This window comes from Mobula hypostoma, chromosome 2 (genome assembly GCF_963921235.1).
Source record: "Mobula hypostoma chromosome 2, sMobHyp1.1, whole genome shotgun sequence".
NCBI lineage: Eukaryota > Metazoa > Chordata > Chondrichthyes > Myliobatiformes > Myliobatidae > Mobula > Mobula hypostoma.
In genome coordinates, this window is record NC_086098.1 from 153,460,782 (window position 1) to 153,485,530 (window position 24,749).

The 24,749-nt window shown below is 44.2% G+C and overlaps 1 protein-coding gene across 4 annotated transcripts in view; it reads right to left on the bottom strand.

Annotated features, from left to right (window-relative positions):
- The window catches only part of LOC134342577 (sialate:O-sulfotransferase 2-like), a 294,342-nt gene that overhangs the window by 62,119 nt on the left and 207,474 nt on the right, over window positions 1–24,749 (bottom strand). For all 4 annotated transcript variants that reach the window (XM_063040888.1, XM_063040887.1, XM_063040891.1 and 1 more), the window contains exon 6: window positions 23,746–23,910. In XM_063040888.1, coding sequence (XP_062896958.1) covers window positions 23,746–23,910 — 165 coding nt within the window. The remainder of the gene's footprint in view (window positions 1–23,745; window positions 23,911–24,749) is intronic.

The window sequence follows — 24,749 nt, forward strand, 5'->3', positions numbered from 1 at the left end:
TCTTCAACATACAGTCATAGGATCTTCTACGTCCACTGAGAGAGATGTCTCACCTCCAGGGAGTGTGTACCTCTAGGCACTGCCCTGGCAATTGAATCGAGGTTGTTAAATTCAACAGTCTAGCTAAATGTACAATCTATAGACTTGGAGGACAGAGGTAAACTGACAGCGACTCTCAGTATTAAGGGAACACTGTGATCTTTTAAAAGACATTTAGTTTCATATGAGATATTAAACCATTGTCAAAACACAAGAGATTCTGCAGATACTGGAAATCCAGGCAAAGCACTCAAAATGCTGGAAGAACTCAGCAGGTCAGGCAGCATCTATGGATGGGAATGTATGTTTGACGTTTTGGGCTGAGACCCCTCATCAGGAACCACGATAAAGGGTTTCATCCTAAAACACTGACTATTTATTCCTTTCCATAAGTTCTGCCTGATCTGCTGAGTTCCTCTAGAATTTTGTGTCTGTTAAACCATAGCTTAATGTCCATGTTCAGGTTGACATAATAGGGACCTGTGGCTCTGTTCAATAAATGACGAGAAAGATCTCTTGGTCTTTCCACACCTTGAATAAAGTGCTGACAAATACACTTAGTGGCCATTTTATTAGTTGCACTTGTATACCTGCTCATGAATGCAATATCTAATCAGCCAACCATATGGCAGCAACTCAATGCATCACAGTTGAATGCACAACATGTCAAATCTTGAAGTAGACTGGCTATGGCACTCACCGGCCATTTTATTAGGTTTTGGAGGTATTTAATAAAGTGGCCACTAAGTCAGTGTTAAGGTACCGCACAAATATTTCAACTTCCATTTCATCATTCCACTGAAAGTTACAATCCACTGAAAGGAGATGACTGATGGAAATCTCTTTTGATGTGCTGTTTACAGGCCTGAGGAAATTAAAATAAACCACTACTCATTATTCTCTTTGTGCATTCCAGTGGTTCTCTGACTTTCAAATAGTCATTTCAAAACATACAAAACTTACATAATGTGTATCTGTTATTGTGAAGACAAGTTGACCCATTCGCAATCTTATTACAATGAAGTCTTGAGTCTTCCCCCATGTACAAGACTCAGCGCTCATGACTCTGTACCCTTGTGAGGCTCTTGTCGGTAACTTTTCTCCACTATCCTACACTTGCAGTGTTGTCAGGACTTGAGGGTCTGAGCGACAGCAGGTTAACATAGTGGTTAGCACAACGTTTACAATGCCAGATGTAAGATCTGGGTTCAGTTCCTGCCGCTGTCTGTAAGGAGTTTGAAGGTCTCCCCTTGACTGTATAGGTTCCCTCTGGTCCCCTCCCATATTCAGCAGACATTCCTTTAGTGTTAGTAAGTTGTCGACATGCTATGTTGGTGCTGGAAGCCTGTCAACCCTTGTGGGCTGCCCAACACAATCCTTTTTCACTCTATGTTTTGATGTAATTGACAAATAAAACAAATCTTTTAATCTTAAATCATGTTTTTGTCTATAGGGAGAGGTTGGGCAGGCGAGGATTTCTTTGTAACATAGGAGATTGAGAGGTGGCTTTATCAAGGTGTACAAGACCATGTGGGGCATTGATAGAGTGAATGAACAAATCTTTTTCCTGGAGCTGCGGAATCAAAAGCTAGAGAGTTGTAAGAGAAAAGATTTAAAAGGGACCTGAACGGCAGTTTCCTGGGCAAAAATGCCTTGTTAATGAGCGAGGTCAGAGAACAATGGCCAGACTGGTTCAAGCTGACAGGAAGGTGACAGTAACTCCAATAATCATGTGTTATAACAGTAGAACATCTCTAAATGCACAACATGTCCAGTCTTGAAGAGGGTGGTCTACAGCAGCAGAAGACCACACCGGGTTACGCTCCAATGGCCACTGAGTGTATGAATGGTTTTGGAGTGTCAGTGAACACCATCCATAGACACACTGAAAAATGGACGGTACATTTACATAGAACCTATCACAATGCTCCAATGTCTACAACAAATGAAGCATTTCTAAAGTGCATTCATGGCTGTGCCATAGAAAGCAAAGACTCTTTGCAGGAGTACAAGATCTTTCAGTGTTAGGAAGCCAAACATGAGCAGAACATTACACCTTTTTAATCTGCAGATGCTTTTGCTAACATCAAGAAGTTGAACAATGGCCTCGGAAAGGTCATGTTGCTCATTAATCCTACAGATCAGGCTCGAACTGCCCTTCCACACTCCGCTCCACTTACCAAATGTCCTGAGGGAAATTATGCAAAGATTTCTCCCTGATCTGGAAAAGTATTGAATACAAAACTCCAAAGAATCTGTCTAGGTCATGATATCCATTACTGAATGTCAGCCAGTTAATGAGGAACCCAGCATCACATTGTCTCTTTTGATCAGTCTGTGTTTATCTCAAGAAACTTCAACCTCAGTTCTAACCAGAGTGGATAACTTCACTCATCTCAACACTGAACTGATTCCACAACCCACAGACTTACTTTCCAGGACCCTACAAGTCATGTTCTCAGTATTATTAGGCTATTATTTATTGAGTTATTATTAATATTTGTTTTTTTCCACAGTTTGTCTCTTTGTGCACATTGATCATTTGTCAGACTTTGCGTGTAGTTTTTACTGAAACTATTGAATTTCTTATTCTACTGTGACAGCCCTTAAGCATGTGGTGATATTTACATACTTGATGATGAACTTAGTTCAAAGTAAAATTTATTATCAGAGTATAATCATGTCACCACATACAACCCTGAAATTCTTTTTCTGTGGGCACATCTAGCAAATCTATTTGTACAACAGTAACTGTAAACTATAAACAAACTGTGCAAATGCAGATATAAATAAATGGCAATAAATAATGAGTATGAAATAACAAGAGTCCTTAAATGAGTGTAGTTATCCCCTTTTTATCAAGTGCCTGATGGTTGAGGGGTAGTAACTGTTCTTGAACTGGTGGTACGAGTCCTGAGTCACCTGTACCTTTGACCTGATGGCAGCAGTGAGAAACGAGCATGGCCTGGGTGATGAGGATCTTTGATGATGGATGTTGCTTTTCTCTGGCAGTGCTTCATGTAGATGTGCTCAATGGTTGGGAAGGTTTCACCCATGATGAACTGAGCCGAATCCACTAACTTTTGTAGGATTTTCCGCTCAAAAGTATTGGTGTTCCCGAACCAGGCCGTAATGCTGCCAGTCAGCACAATATCCACTATAATTCTACAGAAGTTTGCCAAAGTTTTCGATGACACCCCGATCCTCAGCAGACTCCTGAGGAAGTAGAGGCCCTGTCGTGCTTTCTTCCCTTTTTCTTACTTTGACTTTGAACTTTGAACCTGATTAATAAAACTGTAATTATTGGCTGATGATGCTTTAAGGTTAATGTCAATCCCACTAACTAACTTTCATGTTTGTTTTTCAGTTTCTTCGCTCCCGGGTTCTGGACAACCATGAGAACGCTGGCATTTCCCCATCCCCAGTTGCTACTGAACCAAGGTCAGTAAGTTATGGGCATGCTTTGCTGGTGCTGGAAGCACGATAACGCTTGTGGGCTGCCCTCAGCACGACGCAAACAACGCCCATCACCGTATGTTTCGATGTTTTGTGGCAAATAAAGCTGATCAGTTATCTGTAACTAAGGTGGCACAGAGAACATGGAGCAGAACAAAACTGGATCAGGACCTTTTGCCATGTTGGTGAGTCTGGAGTCACATAGACACCACACCAGAGTGAACGATAGATTCTTTTCCCCAAAGGACACCTGTGAACCATCTGGTAGTTTCATGGTCAAGACTTAGAAGGAGACCACCAAGTGTATACTGGCATTTCAGAACAATCCCATCTGTTCTATTCCTCCCAGTTGTTTCTCTGTTACCTGTTCTCTCTCGTGTTCCCATCAACTCTCAGAATTAGAATCAGGTTTATTATCCCTGACTGAGATATGTTGTTAAATTTGTTATTTTGAAGCAAGATTACAGTGCAGGACATAAAATTGTTGGTAGGTAGGTTTCACTGATTTTATTTTATTTAGAGATACAACCTGGAACAGGCCTGTCCAGCCCTTCGAGCCTCACCACAAGCAACCCACCAGTTTATCTCTAGCCTAATTATGCAACAATTTACAATGAGCTACTAACTGGTACGTCTCTGGGCCGTGAGAGGAAACTGGAGCACCCGGATGAAATCCACACATTCCACAGGGAGGAAATACAAACTCCTTGGAGTGGACGCTGGCATTGAGCTCCCAACTGTGACGCCCTGAGCTGTAATAGCATCATGTTAACCACTACACTACTGTGGCTAATTTTTATGTCCTGCATTCTACTCCTGCTGGAAAAAAATGAATTTTGCAACATATGTCAAGATAAGGCAACCTTCAGGGTGGAGGAGCAACATCTTATATTCCATCTGGGTACCCTCTGTCCTTATGGAATGAATATCGATTTCCCATTCCAGTGAACTAAATTCACCCCCCACCCCCCATTCCCCACTCAGACATTTTACTTCTCTCAGCTACCTATTACTTTCCCCTGGGTCCCCTCCTCCTTCCCTTTCTCCTATGGTCCACTCTCCACTCCCATCAGATTCCTCCTTCTCCAGCTCTTGACCTTTCCTACCCACCTGGCTTCACCTATCACCTTTCAACTAGCCTCGTTCCCCACTCCCCACATTTTTATTCAGGCATCTTCCCCCTTCCCTCTCAGTCCTTAAGAAGTGTCTCGGCCCGAAATGTTGACTGTTTACTCATTTCCATGATGGTGCCTGCCCTGTTGGATTCCTCCAGCATTTTGTTTGTGTCGCTAGAGACAGACAGCACAATGGGTGATGCTGTTGCCTTACAGCTCCAGTGTCCCCCAGTGCTGTGTCTGTGGTGCTGACAGTGTTCTCCCTGTGACTGCAAGGGTTTCCCTGCGAGCTCTGGTTTCATCCAGCATGCCAACGCTGTGTGTGGCGTTGGATCAATTGGCCACTCTGTCCTGTGTAAGAGGGATGTGAATGTGAGGATAAGGGTTACAGGGAGTGATATTGCTCAGTGAGCTGGCATCACTCAGTGGGCCAAACGGCCTCCTTTCTGTGACTTATGGAAACACAGAAATACAATATAAACTGTGGGCTTAATGATCACAAGGAATCTCCCTGTTTGGTTTCTATTGTCAGTGTTCTGGACAGCTACAATCCATCAACTCCTTCCCCAAAGACCAGCTTACTGATATTCCTCTATCTTCAAATGCTCAATTTATCAATGTTTCCTGTGACATCATTCATCATTTGGGGTACTTCTTTGATTTATGATGCTATTCTTTGCTATTATAAATCACTCATCACAGTCTCCGAATACACAGAACCAAAACTCCTGTCACATATATCACTCACCACACTCTCCCAATACACGGGACCAAAACTCCCATGATCCTTTCAAATGGCCATCTCAACTGAGAAACTTCAGTTCTCCAGGATCGCAGCCCTGGGACCATTGCTCCAGCTCAGGGGTTCCTAACCTTTTTTATGCCATAGACCGATATCATTCAGCAAGGAGTTTATGGACCACAAGTTGGGGACCCCTGCTCCAGCTGAAACGCCGATTGTTCATTCTTCTCCATAGATGCTGCCTGACCTGCTGCTCATCCGGCATTTTCCATGTCTTGCTCTGCATTTTCAGCATCTGCAGGATCTCTTGTGTTTATGCATTGCTCCTACTACCAGTTATTGCAATATCAATAGTGGGATCTCACTGTGCACTAACTGAAGTTGGATTTTCCCTCCAAGCCTTCCCTGGCTTACAAATGCCAGTCTTGTGCACACACTGTTCATATGAATGAGCTCCCATTAATATTATTAAACTCAAATAGGAGCTAGTCTTGCAGAAACAACATGATCCATGTCACATCCCCGCAGGAATCAGGCACCAATGCATCTTAAAGCAACAGAGAAACACAGGCTTCTGATTTTACCATGACAGGCCACTTAAGAGATTTGCTTTGGAAATTGATATTCAATTACTTCTTTAGATGGTTACTCAATGCAACATACACTAACACTAATAGACCATTGAAACCAGCCGCTGGGTGGGGGCAACACCCAGATCTTAAGTTGCCATAGTAACATAGCAGTTAGTGTGACAGTGTTACATCTCGGGTCATTGGAGTTCAGAGTTCAATTCTGGTGCCATCTGAAGGGAGTTTGTACGTTCTCCTCGTCACCAACTGGCTCTCCCCCACTTTGTACCAGTTTCTTCCAGAAGTCCAATAACATAGCAGTGAGTAGGTTAATTGGGCATTGTAAATTGTCCTGCGATTAAGCTAGTGATAAAGAGGTGGATTTCTGGGTGGCACGGCTCACTGGGCTGCCAGGACTGTTTGTGCTGTAACTCTAAATAAAAGAAGTAAATAAATAAATCTTGTGTCTTTGTTACTAGGCAGGTGGAGACAATAAATAAATACTTACATTAGCTGGCCTTCATCAACACCATTCCTGACAATATTGTGGAGGTATGAAGACGATATTCAGTGATTTTGTGCATTTTCTGGCATTGGAAAAACTGGCTTATTGACGCTTGTAATGACATGACATGGAGACGGCCTGTGTGCATCAACAACTTGCGTTTGTATATCACCCCAATAATGTAGAGGCATAGGTGCCTCACATTGCCGACAATTTCTGAGATCAATGGGCAAAAGTACAATCAAATAGGTAAATGCTCAGGACAAAGTGAGGTGGGATATGCAGAGATTTAGAAGCCAATTCAAGATTCAAGAGTTAAGATTGTTTAATGTCATTTCCAGTACGCAAGTGTAAAGGAGATCACAATAATTGTTACTCCTAATCTGATGCAGCACAAAAACCACAGTAAGATAAAGAACGTATAATATTAAAAACACAATAAATATAAATAATTTAATAGCTTCTATGCAGAGATCGATCGTATGTCCATGAAGAGATGTTAGGCACAGGGGTGTCTGTGCATAAAGTGACTGATGGGAAATGATAAAATAGTGGTGGTTGGGGGCATGGAGGGGTAGATTAATGGGTGGAGGTGTTGATCAGCCTTACTACTTGGCGAAAATAACTGTTTTTGAGCCTGGTGTGGATACTATGTGGCCTCCTCCCTGATGGGATGAGGACAGACCATCCATGGACAGGGTGGGTGGGATCCTTCATGTAGTTGCTGGCCTACTTCCAGCATCTTTCTGTGGATATATTTGCCTCCTCGAGGCAAATGTCTCACCAGCTGAAGCCACTGTCACCCAATAGACCATCAAGAATAGACAAATGATTAAGAGAACCTCAAACATTTTAGCCGCAATGATACATAGTGCTCTACACTGCAACTGATTGGATATTACTGAAATGTGTTTAAGAAAGTTTTCTCTCAGTGTAGCTTGGTGTTTTTGCATGAGTAATTTTGACTGCTTTCGCAAAGTGAAAAATTCCATGGCTAAAAGTGATAATGAGAGGATAAATTCTAGCAGGATTAGCAATTATCTTCAAGCAGTAGGCTGCTTTGGAATTGTTAAGCTGATAAACTGTAGAACATTCATTAATATCCTTCGACAGTAAGTGGTCAGAATACACTGGCATTCATTATCCTGGCAGAGACTATACAGTGACCATACCTCCACAATATTGTAATGAATGGTGTTGATGAGGATCAATTAACATGAATCTCAAGGTTGTATATTTTATACATACTTTGATAACAGATATACTTTGTACTTTTGAACTTTTGAGTTAGCTGTCCAGTTTCTCACTGAAGACTGGGATTGCAGATCAAATGGTACAAATATTAGCTGTCGAGTACATCACATCCCCATGGCTTTACCAGCTGTCAAACGTATCAATAATTATGAATATCTCTGAATGTCACTGATCTTTTCACTAAGTTAAGTGAGTCACATGATATTAGACTCTGATGTTATGGCTACATAGATAAACACACAAAACCTTCACCTGCGCTGGAAGGTCTCGGCCTGAAATGCTGATTGCCCATTTCCCACCACAGATGCTGCCTGACCCGCTGAGATCCTTTTCCAGCACATTGTAGGCTGCTCCAGATTCCAGCATCTGCAGACTCCATGAATGGGTGGATGTGGTGAAGACAGAATCATAGAGCTGTACACATACAAATAGGCCACTTGGCCTACAAGTCCATGCCAAACCTTTGTCGCCCATCTGGCATAACAGTGTAGTGGTTAGTGTAACACCATTAAGTGCCAGCAATCACAGACAGGGGTCCAATTCCTGCTGCTGTCTGTAAGGAGTTTGTATGTTCTCCCCGTGACCGCGTTGATTTCCTCTGGGTGCTCCAGTTTCCTCCTACATTCCAAAGGTGTATGGTTGGGGTTAATGAGTTGAGGCCATGCTATGAGGTGATTGTTTCTGCCAGATGAACAGAGCAGGTTTGGTAAACCAACCTGCCTTTGCTTGTTTGTCGGTATCTGATGTAAATTATTCGCAAAGTAATCATAGATTTTATTCTGGACCAAGATTTGAAACACAGACAGTAGACAACAGAGACAGTAGATAACAATTCACTGCTTGGAGGTTGATGGAGGGATTTACACCACCTTCACTTCACTAAAGAACTTTTATCCTGTCTTCTGAAGAATTAGTCTAGTCCCCTCTTTAAAAGTTATTAATGGAGGTAGGCTGAAAAGAGCCCTTTGTGTTTATAAGAGTGGATAGCTCCATAAATAACCATGCATCACTTGACAGGCGATAAACCACAATCATTAACCTGTAAATGATCACCGTTTGCATTGAAATAAATTAATAATGGGTGAGCTGCCTCTGACATTCATAAAACACACACTTCAGCTAAAGCCGCATGACTCTGACTGGACACTGGCAAAAACTATTCAAATTAACTTTTAATAAAAGATGTGGTTTTGAAGTGTCCTAGTTTTTGGATTATCTTTAAATTAGTTCAGGAATCACCCCACGGAACAGCGACTCCATTCATTTCCAGGGTGAGGCATTGCTGTACCAGATAAAATAGTGAGTCATTTCTATTTCTTTAATAAATTGGATTTAATTAAATTATTTTGTAATTAAGGTTATTTTAGTCAAATTTTAGTAATATTTAAAATGTTATAATCTCATTGATTTCAATAGTATTTGGATATATTTGAAAGCGGTGATTTCAGCATAGCGAATATAAGCACGAGGAGCAAGACTAGGCTATTCAGCCCTTCTATCCTACCCCACCATTTATCAAACTCCTGGCTGATCTACCTGCAGCATTTTCTTGCCCTATCACATTATCTTCAACTTTCCTCAATGGCCAGAAACCTTTTCTCAATGAACTCAATGGGTGAAACTCCGCAAATCTCTGGTGCAGAGAATTCCAAAGTCCATTGCCCCTTGCATGAAGATATCGCTCCCTTTTCAGAATCAAATGGACCTCCCTCATTCTTTGACTTTGATCCCTGTGTTCCCATATCAGGATGAGATGCATGACCCTGATATGGCTCCAGGGTGACCAAGGATGGGAGCTCAACGTTCAGGGATATTCAATATTCAGGAGGGATAGACATGAAAGAAAAGGAGGTGGAGTGGCGTTGCTGGTTAAAGAGGAGATTAATGCAATAGAAAGGAAGGACATAAGCCGGGAAGATGTGGAATCGATATGGGTAGAGCTGCATAATACGAAGAGGCAGAAAATGCTGGTGGGAGTTGTGTACAGGCCACCTAACAGTAGTAGTGAGGTTGGGGATGGTATTAAACAGGAAATTAGAAATGTGTGCAATAAAGGAACAGCAGTTATAATGGGTGACTTCAATCTACATGTGGATTGGGTGAACCAAATTGGTAAAGGTGCTGAGGAAGAGGATTTCTTGGAATGTATGTGGGATGGTTTTTTGAACCAACATGTCGAGGAACCAACTAGAGAGCAGGCTATTCTAGACTGGGTTTTGAGCAATGAGGAAGGGTTAATTAGCAATCTTGTCGTGAGAGGCCCCTTGGATAAGAGTGACCATAATATGGTGGAATTCTTCATTAAGATGGAGAGTGACATAGTTAATTCAGAAACAAATGTTCTGAACTTAAAGAGGGGTAACTTTGAAGGTATGAGACGTGAATTAGCTAAGATAGACTGGCAAATGACACTTAAAGGATTGACGGTGGATATGCAATGGCAAGCATTTAAAGATTGCATGGATGAACTACAACAATTGTTCATCCCAGTTTGGCAAAAGAATAAATCAAGGAATGTAGTGCACCCGTGGCTGACAAGAGAAATTAGGGATAGTATCAATTCCAAAGAAGAAGCATACAAATTAGCCAGAAAAAGTGGCTCACCTGAGGACTGGGAGAAATTCAGAGTTCAGCAGAGGAGGACAAAGGGCTTAATTAGGAAGGGGAAAAAAGATTATGAGAGAAAACTGGCAGGGAACATAAAAACTGACTGTAAAAGCTTTTATAGATATATAAAAAGGAAAAGACTGGTAAAGACAAATGTAGGTCCCCTACAGACAGAAACAGGTGAATTGATTATGGGGAGCAAGGACATGGCAGACCAATTGAATAATTACTTTGGTTCTGTCTTCACTAAGGAGGACATAAATAATCTTCCAGAAATAGTAGGGGACAGAGGGTCCAGTGAGATGGAGGAACTGAGCGAAATACATGTTAGTAGGGAAGTGGTGTTAGGTAAATTGAAGGGATTAAAGGCAGATAAAACCCCAGGGCCAGATGGTCTGCATCCCAGAGTGCTTAAGGAAGTAGCCCAAGAAATAGTGGATGCGTTAGTGATAATTTTTCAAAACTCTTTAGATTCTGGATTAGTTCCTGAGGATTGGAGGGTGGCTAATGTAACCCCACTTTTTAAAAAAGGAGGGAGAGAGAAACCGGGGAATTATAGACCTAACGTCGGTGGTGGGGAAACTGCTGGACTCAGTTATCGAAGATGTGATAACAGCACATTTGGAAAGCGGTGAAATCATCAGACAGTCAGCATGGATTTGTGAAAGGAAAATCATGTCTGACGAATCTCATAGAATTTTTTGAGGATGTAACTAGTAGAGTGGATAGGAGAGAAACAGTGGATGTGGTATATTTGGATTTTCAAAAGGTTTTTGACAAGGTCCCACACAGGAGATTAGTGTGCAAACTTAAAGCACACGGTATTGGGGGTATGGTATTGATGTGGATAGAGAATTGGTTAGCAGACAGGAAGCAAAGAGTGGGAATAAACGGGGCCTTTTCAGAATGGCAGGCAGTGTCTAGTGGGGTACCGCAAGGCTCAGTGCTGGGACCCCAGTTGTTTACAATATATATTAATGACTTGGATGAGGGAATTAAATGCAGCATCTCCAAGTTTGCGGATGACACGAAGCTGGGTGGCAGTGTTAGCTGTGAGGAAGATGCTAAGAGGATGCAGAGTGACTTGGATAGGTTGGGTGAGTGGGCAAATTCATGGCAGATGCAATTTAATGTGGATAAATGTGAAGTTATCCACTTTGGTGGCAAAAATAGGAAAACAGATTATTATCTGAATGGTGGCCAATTAGGAAAAGGGGAGGTGCAACGAGACCTGGGTGTCATTATACACCAGTCATTGAAAGTGGGCATGCAGGTACAGCAGGCGGTGAAAAAGGCAAATGGTATGCTGGCATTTATAGCGAGAGGATTTGAGTACAGGAGCAGGGAGGTACTACTGCAGTTGTACAAGGCCTTGGTGAGACCACACCTGGAGTATTGTGTGCAGTTTTGGTCCCCTAATCTGACGAAAGACATCCTTGCCATAGAGGGAGTACAAAGAAGGTTCACCAGACTGATTCCTGGGATGGCAGGACTTTCATATGAAGAAAGACTGGATGAACTGGGCTTGTACTCGTTGGAATTTAGAAGATTGAGGGGGGATCTGATTGAAACGTATAAAATCCTAAAGGGATTGGACAGGCTAGATGCAGGAAGATTGTTCCCGATGTTGGGGAAGTCCAGAACGAGGGGTCACAGTTTGAGGATAAAGGGGAAGCCTTTTAGGACCGAGATGAGGAAAAACTTCACACAGAGAGTGGTGCATCTGTGGAATTCTCTGCCACAGGAAACAGTTGAGGCCAGTTCATTGGCTATATTTAAGAGGGAGTTAGATATGGCCCTTGTGGCTAGGGGGATCAGAGGATATGGAGGGAAGGCTGGTGCAGGGTTCTGAGTTGGATGATCAGCCATGATCATAATAAATGGCGGTGCAGGCTCGAACGGCCGAATAGCCTACTCCTGCACCTATTTTCTATGTTTTCTATGACCCCTGTCTGATGGACCCTGTAAGAATTCTGTACGGTTCAATGAGTTTCCCTCTTGTCCCAAATCCAAGCTTCAACTGACGCGAGCAACTTTGCTATTCGAGGAACCAATCTTTAAATCTTTGCTGCAACTTTTCAATGATATGTGAAAAATATCTCTGCAAAGTGACCAAATCTGCACCCCGTACAGTAGCCATGGTTTCCCCGAGGGCCCATATAATTGCTGCAAAATATCTCCTGTTCTGGGATTAACTGGAGCTTAAACATCATTCTCTATGGAAGCCCGCCAGTCACAGCGCTGTGGCCAGAGGATTGCAAAAGTCTATCGCTTTTTCAGTGAAGATACTTCTCCCCTTGGCCACACAGGTCCCAGATATGTTGTGTTTTGATTTTTGAGTTTGTGAGGATGGTTTTGGGGACAGGGAGGGGACTTAGGGGTCAGGCTAGGGATTACAGACAGGAAAATTGTAAGGCCAGAGTCTAAGTCTTCGCTCTACATTTGAAGACCAACGACGTGGATGTGATACATCCTTGATCAGATGTTGGACTGCCAGAGAGTAGATGAAGATCGCCTCAGGTCAGAAAGTTGTTCATGGGTTCTGGAGTTAGAGCTCCAGGCTGACAGGAGAAACAAGTTCCAATGACCCCCTTGGGTTTGTGAATAGCTGAGACCAGTGTTCGGCATCCTGTCATCAGCGAGTCTGGAGTTCGAGACCTAGGATTTGGTGCTTGGCGTATCCTGGAAGTGTTGCTGACGATCGAGGCTCAAGAGTTAAATGGGAAGTCTGGATGTTGAGGCCCGTTGGCTGGAGCTGTGTCTGTGAGTCTCTGTGAGTTCACTGGGGAGTTCAAAGACTAATATCTGCAAGCCCGAGCCCATGTCCACTGGAGGCTGGAGGTTGGATGCCTGTCCTGGGGTTAAAGAACAGTGTGTGTGTGTGTGTGTGTGTGTGTGTGTGTGTGTGTGTGTGTGTGTGTGTGTGTGTGTGGAGGAGGAATGGGGCTTGTTTTTGATGTTGTGTCTTTGTTGCTTGTTGTTGTCTGTGTTGTCTGCTGAACATTGTGGGCATGTCGGATTGGCTCTGGAATGAATGGCGACACCTGTCGGCTGCCCCCAGCAATCCCTGGTATGTGTTGGGTGTTAATGCAAATGATAGATTTCACTGCAGGTTTCGGTGTAGCATGATAGAAAACTAGAATGGTGAATGTTGAATGTTCCTGGACTCACGTGGGCCTCCCCGTTCTGGGCCTCTGATCCCCAGTGCCAGAATCATGAGCAGGTACAGCTGCCAGCTTGAGGAAGTGACATTGTTAAGTGTATAGATACCTGGCAAGCAAGGGATCAATATCATGGGACAAGCCTCTATTCTGTTTGCAGTTTGAGGAGACTGCAAATGTCTATGGACATATGGGGTAAAACATTTTGACTGGTTACATCACAGGCTAACATTGAGATGCCAATGCCCGGGATGGCAAAAGACGGCAGAGAGTTGTAGCGTCAGCCAGCTCCAATCTTCCCCGCCATTGAGGACATCTTCAAGCGATGGTGCTTCAAGAAAGCAGCATCCATCATTAAGGACCCTCGCCATCTGGAACATACTCTCTTCTCATTGCTACCATCAGGGAGGAGGTACAGGAGCCTGAAGACTCACACGCAACAATCCAGAAACAGCTTTTTCTCCCTAATCAGTAGATTTCCGAATGGTCCATGAAACCAAGAACAATCCCTCAATGTTTCTTCTTTTACATTATTTTTGCAATTTTTAGTAACTTTATGTCTTGGGCGAGACTAGAATGAGAGGTCATGGGTTAAGGGTGAAAGCTGAAATGTTTGAGGGGAACGGGTGGTGAGACTGTGGAATGAGCTGCCAGTGGAAGTGGTGGGTGCTGGTTCAATTTCAGCACTTACGAGAGGTTTGGATAGGTCCATGGATGAGAGGGGCATGAAGGGCTGTGGTCCACTTGGCAGAATGTCAGTTCAGAACAGATGGGCCAAAGATGTGCTTTATTGTTCTGTGGCTCCATGAGTTTTCACTGTTCTGCTGCCCAAAACAACAAATTTCATGTCAGAATCAGATATATTATCACTGCTGTATGACAGTAAGTCAGTCAGAATAAATCTCATTCTGGTTCTTCAGAAATACTCCTGAATTCCAAAAACTAAAGCCTATTCTTTAGAAAGACCAAAAGTCTAAAGATTCCCACATTCTCCAACATCATTCCGAGGGAAGAATCTTTGGACTCTGCAGCCTTTAAAACCAGTTGATTATTCTTACCTTATTTATCTATAGACTGCCTTTCAGGATCTCTTCTCTTGGCAAACACAGCAGTGAATTCTGAGTCCTGAGTTAAGGGTTTGGGGAATCAGTTCCTTACCTACACACAAGGAGTTGAAGGATCTAAGCAGGTCAGACAACATCTACGAAGAGGAATAAACAGTTGACATTTCGGGCTGAAACCCCTCATCAGGACTGCTGAATGAAGAGGCTGTTAATGTCGACTGTTTATTCTTCTCCATAGATGCTGTCTGATCTGCTGAGTTCCTTCAGCACTTTGTATGTGTTACTCTGGATTTCCAGCACTTGCAGAATTTCTTGTGTTTATCCGTTCCTTTATCTGATTCACCAGCTGGATTTATTCATAATTTGCAGTTCAAAAGAGCTGACGTACTGGGCATCCTGCATCAAATCCGGTATTTTACATTAAAGGCTGAAATGAAGCACTCCAGCCCTGTCTCCATAATTGATGGTGACACTGGCAGCGGATGGCTGGAGGCTGCCGATGCCTCAGGGTCATGGAGAGCTTCTCAGTCACCAGTGAACAGCTGTCCAGTGGAATATTACAACGTGCCTTTACTAAATATAATCTCTAAAGTCACTGTGACATCTTTAACCTATTATTAATTCACAGACACTGCCAGCAATGCCACTATTTATTGTCTATGCTGAATTACCTGAGCAAAGGAGAAGTCAGCTATATTAGAGGTCTGGAGTCACGTAGGTCAGACCAAGGTACGGTTGTAGTTTTTCTTTACTGTAGGGTATCAGTGAGCCAGATGGGTTTCTATAGCAATTTGCCGGTTCCATGGTTACTGTTGCCAATGCTTTAATAAATAAAAACTGCATCTTTATTTACGTAGTCACTTCAATTTAAATTCCCCAGCTGCCATTTGAACTCGGGCCACTTGTGTAATAACTCAGAATACTGGCTGTTAATTGAGCAACTTGTCTATTGCACCAGTACACCTGAGGTATTGTGTACAGAGACACAGAGTCATACAGCACAGAAACAGGCCCTTCAGCCCATCTAGTCCATCCCAAACCCTGCATCCAGTTAGAGATAGAGTGCAGAGTAGATCCTACCAGACCTTTGAGATGTGATGCCCAGCAAATCCCGATTTAACGCCAGCCTAATCATGGGACAATCTACAACGAGCAATTAACCTACCAAATGGTACGTCTCTGGACTGTGGGAGGAAACCGGAATGGTCAGATGAAACCCACATGGTCACGGGGAGAACGTACAAAGAGCAGCAGCAGGAATTGAACCTTGGTTGCCTGAACGGTGAAGTGTTGTGCTAATCACTACACCACTGTGCCGCCAGACATTCTGCCTATTCCGATAGTCTGAATGACCTGCACCTGGACCATACCCTCTCTAACCTTCCCAAAAATGTACCAATCCAGACTTCTCTTAAATGTTGAAATCAAACCCATATCCACCACATCCAATGCAAGCTTGTTCCACACCACCCATCAGAGTAAAGAAGATCCCCCTCAGGTTCCTGTTAAATATTTCACCTTTCACCTTCAACCCATGACCTCTAGTTGTAGTCTCACCAAACTCAGCAGAAAAAGTCTGCTTGCATTTACCTTATCTGTACCCCTGCTAACTTTGTACACTGCTATTAAATCTTATCTCATTCTTCTACGCTCCAGGGAATAAATGTTCTAACCTAGATGCAGTTTAATGTGGATAAATGTGAGGTTATCCACTTTGGTGGCAAGAACAGGAAGGCAGATTACTATCTGAATGGTGTCAAGTTAGGAAAAGGGGAAGTACAACGAGATCTAGGTGTCTTTGTTCATCAGTCACTGAAAGTAAGCATGCAAGTACAGCAGGCAGTGAAGAAAGCTAATGGCATGCTGGCCTTCATAACAAGGGGAATTGAGTATAGGAGCAAAGAGGTCCTTCTGCAGTTGTACAGGGCCCTGGTGAGACCACACCTGGAGTATTGTGTACAGTTTTTGTCTCAAAATTTGAGGAACGACATTCTAGCTATTGAGGGAGTGCAGCGTAGGTTCACAAGTTTAATTCCCGGGATGGCGGGACTGTCATATGTTGAAAGATTGGAGTGACTGGGCTTGTATACACTGGAATTTAGAAGGATGAGAGGGGATCTGATTGAAACATATAAGATTATTAAGGGATTGGACGCGCTAGAGGCAGAAAACATGTTCCCGATGTTGGGGGAGTCCAGAACCAGAGGCCACAGTTTAAGAATAAGGGGTAGACAATTTAGAATGGAGTTGAGGGAAAACTTTTACACACAGAGGGTTGTGGTTCTGTGGAATGCTCTGCTTCAGAAGGCAGTGGAGGCCAGTTCTCTGGATTCTTTCAAGAAAAAGTTAGATAGAGCTCTTAAAGATAGTGGATTCAAGGGACATGGGGAGAAGGCAGGAAAAGGGTACTGATTGTGGATGATCAGCCATGATCACAGTGAATGGCGGTGCTGGCTCGAAGGGCTGAATGGCCTACACCTGCACCTGTTGTCTATTGTCTATTCAACCTTTCCCTATAATTCAGGACCTCAAGTCTCGGCAACATCCCTGTAAATTTTCTTTGCATTCTTTCAATATTATTGAAACCTTTCCTGGGGGTCGGACTGTTGGAGTACTGTGTGTTTCCTGGAATTGATTCTTTCCTGTGGGTCGGAGTACTGTGTGTTTCCTGGAATTGATTCTTTCCTGTGGATCGGAGTATGGTGTGTTTCCTGGAATTGATTCTTTCCTGTGGGTTGGAGTACTGTGTGTTTCCTGGATTTGATTCTTTCCTGTGGGTCGGAGTACTGTGTGTTTCCTGGAATTGATTATTTCCTGTGGGTCGGAGTACTGTGTGTTTCCTGGAACTGATTATTTCCTGTGGGTCGGAGTATGGTGTGTTTCCTGGAATTGATTATTTCCTGTGGGTCGGAGTACGGTGTGTTGCCTGGAATTGATTCTTTCCTGTGGGTCAGAGTACTGTCTGTTTCCTGGAATTGATTATTTCCTGTGGGTCAGAGTATGGTGTGTTTCCTGGAATTGATTCTTTCCTGTGGGTTGGAGTACTGTGTGTTTCCTGGAATTGATTCTTTCCTGTGGGTTGGAGTACTGTGTGTTTCCTGGAATTGATTCTTTCCTGTGGGTCGGAGTACTGTGTGTTTCCTGGATTTGATTATTTCCTGTGGGTCGGAGTACTGTGTGTTTCCTGGAATTGATTATTTCCTGTGGGTCGGAGTACTGTGTGTTTCCTGGAATTGATTCTTTCCTGTGGGTCGGAGTACTGTGTGTTTCCTGGAATTGATTCTTTCCTGTGGATCGGAGTATGGTGTGTTTCCTGGAATTGATTCTTTCCTGTGGGTTGGAGTACTGTGTGTTTCCTGGATTTGATTCTTTCCTGTGGGTCGGAGTACTGTGTGTTTCCTGGAATTGATTATTTCCTGTGGGTCGGAGTACTGTGTGTTTCCTGGAACTGATTATTTCCTGTGGGTCGGAGTATGGTGTGTTTCCTGGAATTGATTATTTCCTGTGGGTCGGAGTACGGTGTGTTGCCTGGAATTGATTCTTTCCTGTGGGTCAGAGTACTGTCTGTTTCCTGGAATTGATTATTTCCTGTGGGTCAGAGTATGGTGTGTTTCCTGGAATTGATTCTTTCCTGTGGGTTGGAGTACTGTGTGTTTCCTGGAATTGATTCTTTCCTGTGGGTTGGAGTACTGTGTGTTTCCTGGAATTGATTCTTTCCTGTGGGTCGGAGTACTGTGTGTTTCCTGGATTTGATTATTTCCTGTGGGTCGGAGTACTGTGTGTTTCCTGGAATTGATTATTTCCTGTGGGTCGGAGTACTGTGTGTTTCCTGGAATTGATTCTTTCCTGTGGGTCGGAGTACTGTGTGTTTCCTGGATTTGATTCTTTCCTGTGGGTCGGAGTACTGTGTGTTTCCTGGAATTGATTCTTTCCTGTGGGTCAGAGTATGGTGTGTTGCCTGGAATTGATTCTTTCCCATGGGTCGGAGTACGGTGTGTTTCCTGGAATTGATTCTTTCCTGTGGGTCGGAGTACGGTGTGTTGCCTGGAATTGATTCTTTCCTGTGGGTCGGAGGACTGTGTGTTTCCTGGAATTGATTCTTTCCTGTGGGTCGGAGTACTGTGTGTTTCCTGGAATTGATTCTTTCCTGTGGGTCAGAGTATGGTGTGTTGCCTGGAATTGATTCTTTCCCATGGGTCGGAGTACGGTGTGTTGCCTGGAATTGATTCTTTCCTGTGGGTCGGAGGACTGTCTGTTTCCTGGAATTGATTCTTTCCTGTGGGTCAGAGTATGGTGTGTTGCCTGGAATTGATTCTTTCCCATGGGTCGGAGTACGGTGTGTTGCCTGGAATTGATTCTTTCCTGTGGGTCGGAGGACTGTGCACCGGAAACACTGTGGCTCTCTAGTGTAGTGTTTATCACAGTGCCATTACAACGCCAGTGAAGAGTTCAATTCCTGCTGCTGGCTGCAAGGAGTTTGCAAGTTCTCCCCGTCATTGTGTAGGTTTCCTCTGAGTTCTCTGGTTGCCTCCCATTTCCAAAGTCATACAGATGGGTTAGGTGGCACTGGGACATTGGGCCAGAAGGGCCGGTTACCGTGCAGTATCTCTAATAAACAACCTTGCAGGCTGCCTCCCACACATCCTCAGACTGTGGTGATCGTTGACTCACACAACACGTTTCACAGTATGTTTTGATGTTTCGATGAACAAGGACCATTGTCAGGTTTGGAATCCGAGCTTTGATGTTCCTTTCTGGTGCCTCAGTGATCAGCAGGCGGGAGAGCTGGCTCAGAAAGTGTCAGTTTATGGACGTGAGACCCAGAAAGTATCGTCAGCGGTAATGGTAGAGGCTGAGACAATAGGGACATTTAAAACCTCTCAGATAAACACATGGAGGTAAGAAAAATGAAGTTATAGGATGTGTTCGGGGGAAGCATTAGTTTGATCATGGAGCCGGTTGATATAGGTTGGTACAACATCCAGAGCTGAGGGACCAGTACTGTGCTGTACTCGTCTATGTCTGTGTAACACCTTGCTCAAATAAATACAGAGATTTTCACTGATTCTCAGTTCACAGAGGAAGCTGAGGTCGAGAGGGTGGAGAGATAGAAGTTCCTAAAAGTGAACATCACCAATAGTCTAACCTGGTCCAACCACAGAGACACAATGGACAAGAAAGCAAACGGCATCTCTACTTCACCAATAGTTTGACCTGGTCCAACCAGAGACACCATGAACAAGAAAGTTTATCAGCATCTCTACTTCCCCAGTAGTCTGACCTGGTCCAACTACAGAATCTCCATGGACAAGAAAGAAAATGGCATCTCTCCATCACCAACAGTCTGACCTGGTCCAACCACGGAGACACCATGGACCAGAAAGCAAACGGCATCTCTCCATCATCAACAGTCTGACCTGGTCTAACCACGGAGACACCATGGACCAGAAAGCAAACAGCATCTCTACTTCCCCAGTAGTCTGACCTGGTCCAACCACAGATTCACCATGGACAAGAAAGAAAATGGCATCTCTCCATCACCAACAGTCTGACCTGGTCCAACCAAGGACACCATGGACAAAAAAGAAAACGGCACTTCTACTTCCTCAGGAGGTTTAAGAAATCTGGCAGGTCCCATTCGACCCTGAACAATTTTTATTGATGCACCATAGAAAGCATCTGGTCCAGATCCATCACAGTAACTGGTCTGCTCACAATCTCAGGAAACTGCAGGGAATTGTGAACAGAGTTCAGTAAATCATGTGAAACAGCCTCACTTCCATGGAATCTGTCTACACTTCTCAGTGCCTTGGTAAAGTAGCGGGCCTAAAGACCGTACCCGCCCTGGACATCCTCTCTTCACCCCTCTCCCATCACCAAGACCCTGAAAGGACGTACCAGCAGGTTCAAGGATCTTTATGAGACTATTGAAAGGTGCCCTAGTCCAATACGATGAACTCTTGACCTCACAATCAAACTCGTTACTGTCTTTGGACACTATTGTCTGCCTGCTCCACACATTCTCTGTCACAATAACACTTTATCCTGCATTCTGTTATTGTTTTCCCTCGTACGACCTCAATGTACTAATGTGATGAAAGGATCTGTGTGGATGACATGCAAAACAAAGTTTTCACTGTACCTCCGTCCTCATGACAATAACAAATTATGGTAATTTTGACCATAAGAACATGTGATAGAGAAGCAGATTTGGGCCACTTAGCCCATTGTGTCTGCTCCACCACTTAAACGTAGCTGATGTTTTTTCAATCCCATCCTCTCACCTTCTCCCCGTAACTTTTAACACCCTTACCAATCAAAAACCTATCAATCTCTGCCTTAAATACAGCCAATAATTGTGCCTGAACAGCCATCTGTGGCAACGAATTCCACAGATTCGCCACCCTCTGGCTAAAGACATTCCTCCTCATCTGTGTTCTAAAGGGGCATCTTTGTATTCTGAGAATGTGGCTTCAGATCCTAGGTTCTGCTGGTAATGGAAACACCTCCATGTCCAACCTGTCCAGACCCATCAGTAAATTCCAATGAGATATTCTCCTATCCTCCTGAGCTCCTCAGAGTACAGGCCCAGAGACATCAAAAGCTCCATAATTTTAAACTTACTGCATATTTAAACTAACATGTCAGAGAAATAATCCATTCAATTAAAGCAACAGGAATTCACAGACATTTTCTTCATATAATTTAGGGTGGCACGGTACCTCAGTGCCAGTGACCTGGGGGTGTAATGTCACCCACTGATGCAGAATGTCACCCGTCCTGTCCCGTAATCTGCATCCTGCTGTCTTTGGAGGCCTCCAGTGAGGTTTCTTTGCTCTGCCTTCTCATCAATAGGCAATGCTGGCAGCACACTCACTTGAGCACCCCTGTCACCCAGGAAGTGTTGCCTTGAAAGGGTGTCCATAATGAACAGTAGGTGACCCTGGCAGCTGGAACTCACGGTGTTCACAGACTTCTGATGTCGAAGCTGCAAGGCAGTCGGCACTTTGTAGCATTCGTACCAAAGTGAGCACACGCCCGGCGTCATCTGTTTCAGAGTCGTGAATGTCCTTATGTTGGGGGCTTTGCTCTCCAGGTCTGTTGACGTAGAGAGAGGAGGAGGAATGATGCACCGCTGCCTCGCTGAGTCTAGACTATCAGTCATTTTAGCAACCTCCCTGTAGTCCATCACAGGTGCAATCCCGAGGGCTATGCGACTGGATCAGGCATTTGCTGCAAAATGGGTTCTTTAAAAATTAAACAAAGATACTGATTTCTCAGGAGAGACAGCATCTGGCCCATTAGCTCCGAAGGCCTAGCATCGCTGAGAGCGGATAAAAAGAGCAACTGTTTGGTGCATTCAGACTCCGAAAGTCCAAAAGGTGAGTTTTCAGCAATCGTTATTTATCGTGTTCAGGCAGGTGTCCAAGCAGACTTACAACTCTCACAGCCGTGGAAATGTTGGGCGATGCTATCACATAGTAGAATTTGGTGTTTTCGGTGGTGGTTTCTCACTGAGAAAACTGGGCCTCAGCTTGTACAAACCAAGTGATGGGGTTTTGCTCCCAAAACTCCGACAGCTTCAAAGTGATTGCATTGGCCAACATGTTCAATAATTCTGGAATCATCCTACAGCATCAGGGTCACCAATGGTTTTTGTAATTAAATTAAGTGAGGTGTTTTATGTTTAATGAAAACCGTAACACATTCCACTGAACTTCAAAACCTAAACATAAAAGCGCACTAAAGTTTTTTACGTAACAACGTCATCACATCAGACCAGCCTCTTAAAGTGAAACCCCAACTAAATGTTGGTGGTTGTGAATTATGTACATTCCACCAATTACATTGCCCGACAATGATCTCCCACAAAGCCCCTTTCCATTGGAATCCCTTGCGGACCTGAGCTAAGGGGAAAGGTTGAATGCTAGGACTTTGTTCACTAGAGTGTAGGAGAATGAGAGGAGACTTGAGAGAGGTATTCAAAATTATGAGGGGTATCAGTAGGGTAAATACAAACAAGTGATTTTCCACTGAGGTTGGGTGAATCTATAACTGGAGGTCATGTGTTATGGGTGAAAGGGGAACATCTTCACTCAGTGGGTGGTGAGAGTGTGCAGCCAGCTGCCAGTGGAAATGGCAGATGAGGGTTCAATGTCAACACAGGGGAAATTTGGATAGGTACATGGATGGGAGGTGTCTGGAGGGCCATGGTCTGGGTGCAGGTCAATGGGATGAGGCAGATTAATGGTTTGTCACAGACTAGATGAGCCAAAGGGTCTGCAGCGTTTGGTGACTCTTTGGAACGACGACAAATGGCAGGAGAGAAACAAAATGGGCCTTGCCCAATTTAATTAACTGATGGTGTAATGGCAACAAACAACACTAGACGCAGGGATTGAGAGAATGGCAGAGAGCAAAGAAAGAGAGAAAGTGAGAGATAGAGGAGATAGAGAGAGAGAGAGAGAGAGAGAGAGAGAGAGAGAGAGAGAGAGAATGTGGGGGGAGAGAGAGAGAGGAGGAGAGACTGGGACAGAGCGAGGAGGGGAGTGGGGGAGAGAGAGAGAGGGAATGTGGGAGGGAGAGAGTGGGAGAGAGTGAGCAGGGGAGGGGAAGAAAGAGATGTGGGGAGAGAAAGAGAGACAGGAAGGGAGGGGAAGATAGAGAGGGAAAAGAGACCGAGAGGAGAGAGAGAAGGAGAAACAGAGGGAGACAGAGAGAGAGGGAAAGGAGAGGGAGAGCACAGATGAGAAAAAAGAGCAAGGAGAGACAAAGAGAAAGAGAGAGGAGAGAGAGGGAGAAAGAGATAGGGAGAGAGAGGGGGGAGTAAGATCTAGAGATAGAAATAGAAAGAGAGAGATTGAGAAAGAGTGAGAGAGAGAGAGGGAGGTAGAGAGCAAGAGAGCGAGAGATGTGGAGGGGTGGGTGGAGAGTTCCAGAAGACAGGAACAAAGAAGGTACGGTTGCCAATGGTGAAACAATGGACATTAGGGATAAGCTGCTTGCTGTGACAGAGGCCATTCAACCCAGCCAGTCCATGCCAGCTCCTGGTCGACCAATCCCATCGCTAGTAGCACAGCAGTGACCATATGCCAACAATGATTTTGGTTTAAGCTTCTTCTGCGTCAGGTCTCAGACTCCTGTCCGGAGACTCCTGTTGGGCCTTGAACCCGAGCTCTACATCCATCTCAGACAAAGCCTCTGGTGCTGCTGTATTTTTCCAAGGATCCTACCTTTGTTGTAGAGAGAGCCATCAAAGTAATAGCTGCCCGTGTAGTAGCCTGTGGTGAGCTCCATCAGGTGTCGGCCCCACGTGTTCCCCGCTCCCGGGAAGCTGGCCAAGGCCACAAGGCGTTTTGAGTGTACGGGCAGAAACCGCCGATCCATGCAACGGTTATCTGTAAGAACAATCAGACATTCACTGAAGCATTAGGCATCGAGCCGGTGGACCATTTGATCCAGAGTCCAGTCCTTTCAGTAAGATCACAAGAAAGAAGGATCTCAGCAAGTGACGGCCATCTGTTGCGGGGAGGGGGGAAGGAATTGTTAACAAAAGACAGGTCCTGGTGCAGGGTGTTAATCCTAAACATTGGTAATTCCTTTCCCCCACAGATGCTGCTCATCCCTCTGACTTGTCCTCATAGCTTGTTTTATTGCTCCAGATTCGAGCATCTCCATTTCTGAGGCTGAACCTTGTCCAAAACCCTGCCTGATCCTATAGCCCCAGTTCCCTTCATCCATCTCCCAATCCATGAATATCCTCAACTACTGATCATTCACAGCTCTTTGGAAGAAACACTTGCACCCTGTCTTGAGTGAAGAGGTTTCTCCTCTCACATCCAAGAGGCTGATGTCTTATCTTAAACCTGAACCTTCTGGCCCAGACTCTCCACCTGGGACAGCAGTGTCCTGTCAATCCTGTCCAGAATCCCATCCATATGAGCTCACATTGTACAACACACACTTGTTGTTTGTAACACAACCTACACATTGCGACATGGCATATTGAGCAGATAAATTCCCTCCATGGTTACAACAATATCTGCGCTGAAATCAACACTGCACTGGCTGTTAAGCACAGTGCTTGTACAAGGAGCTATGGAAATACATTTTCTCTTTTTCTCGTTGTGTGTGTGTGTGTGTGTGTGTGCATGTTATCAAGTTATCAATCTAATTACAGGAAAACTCCAATATAACCTGGTAACTGCTGGACACAAGGATGATAGAAAATGGAGAC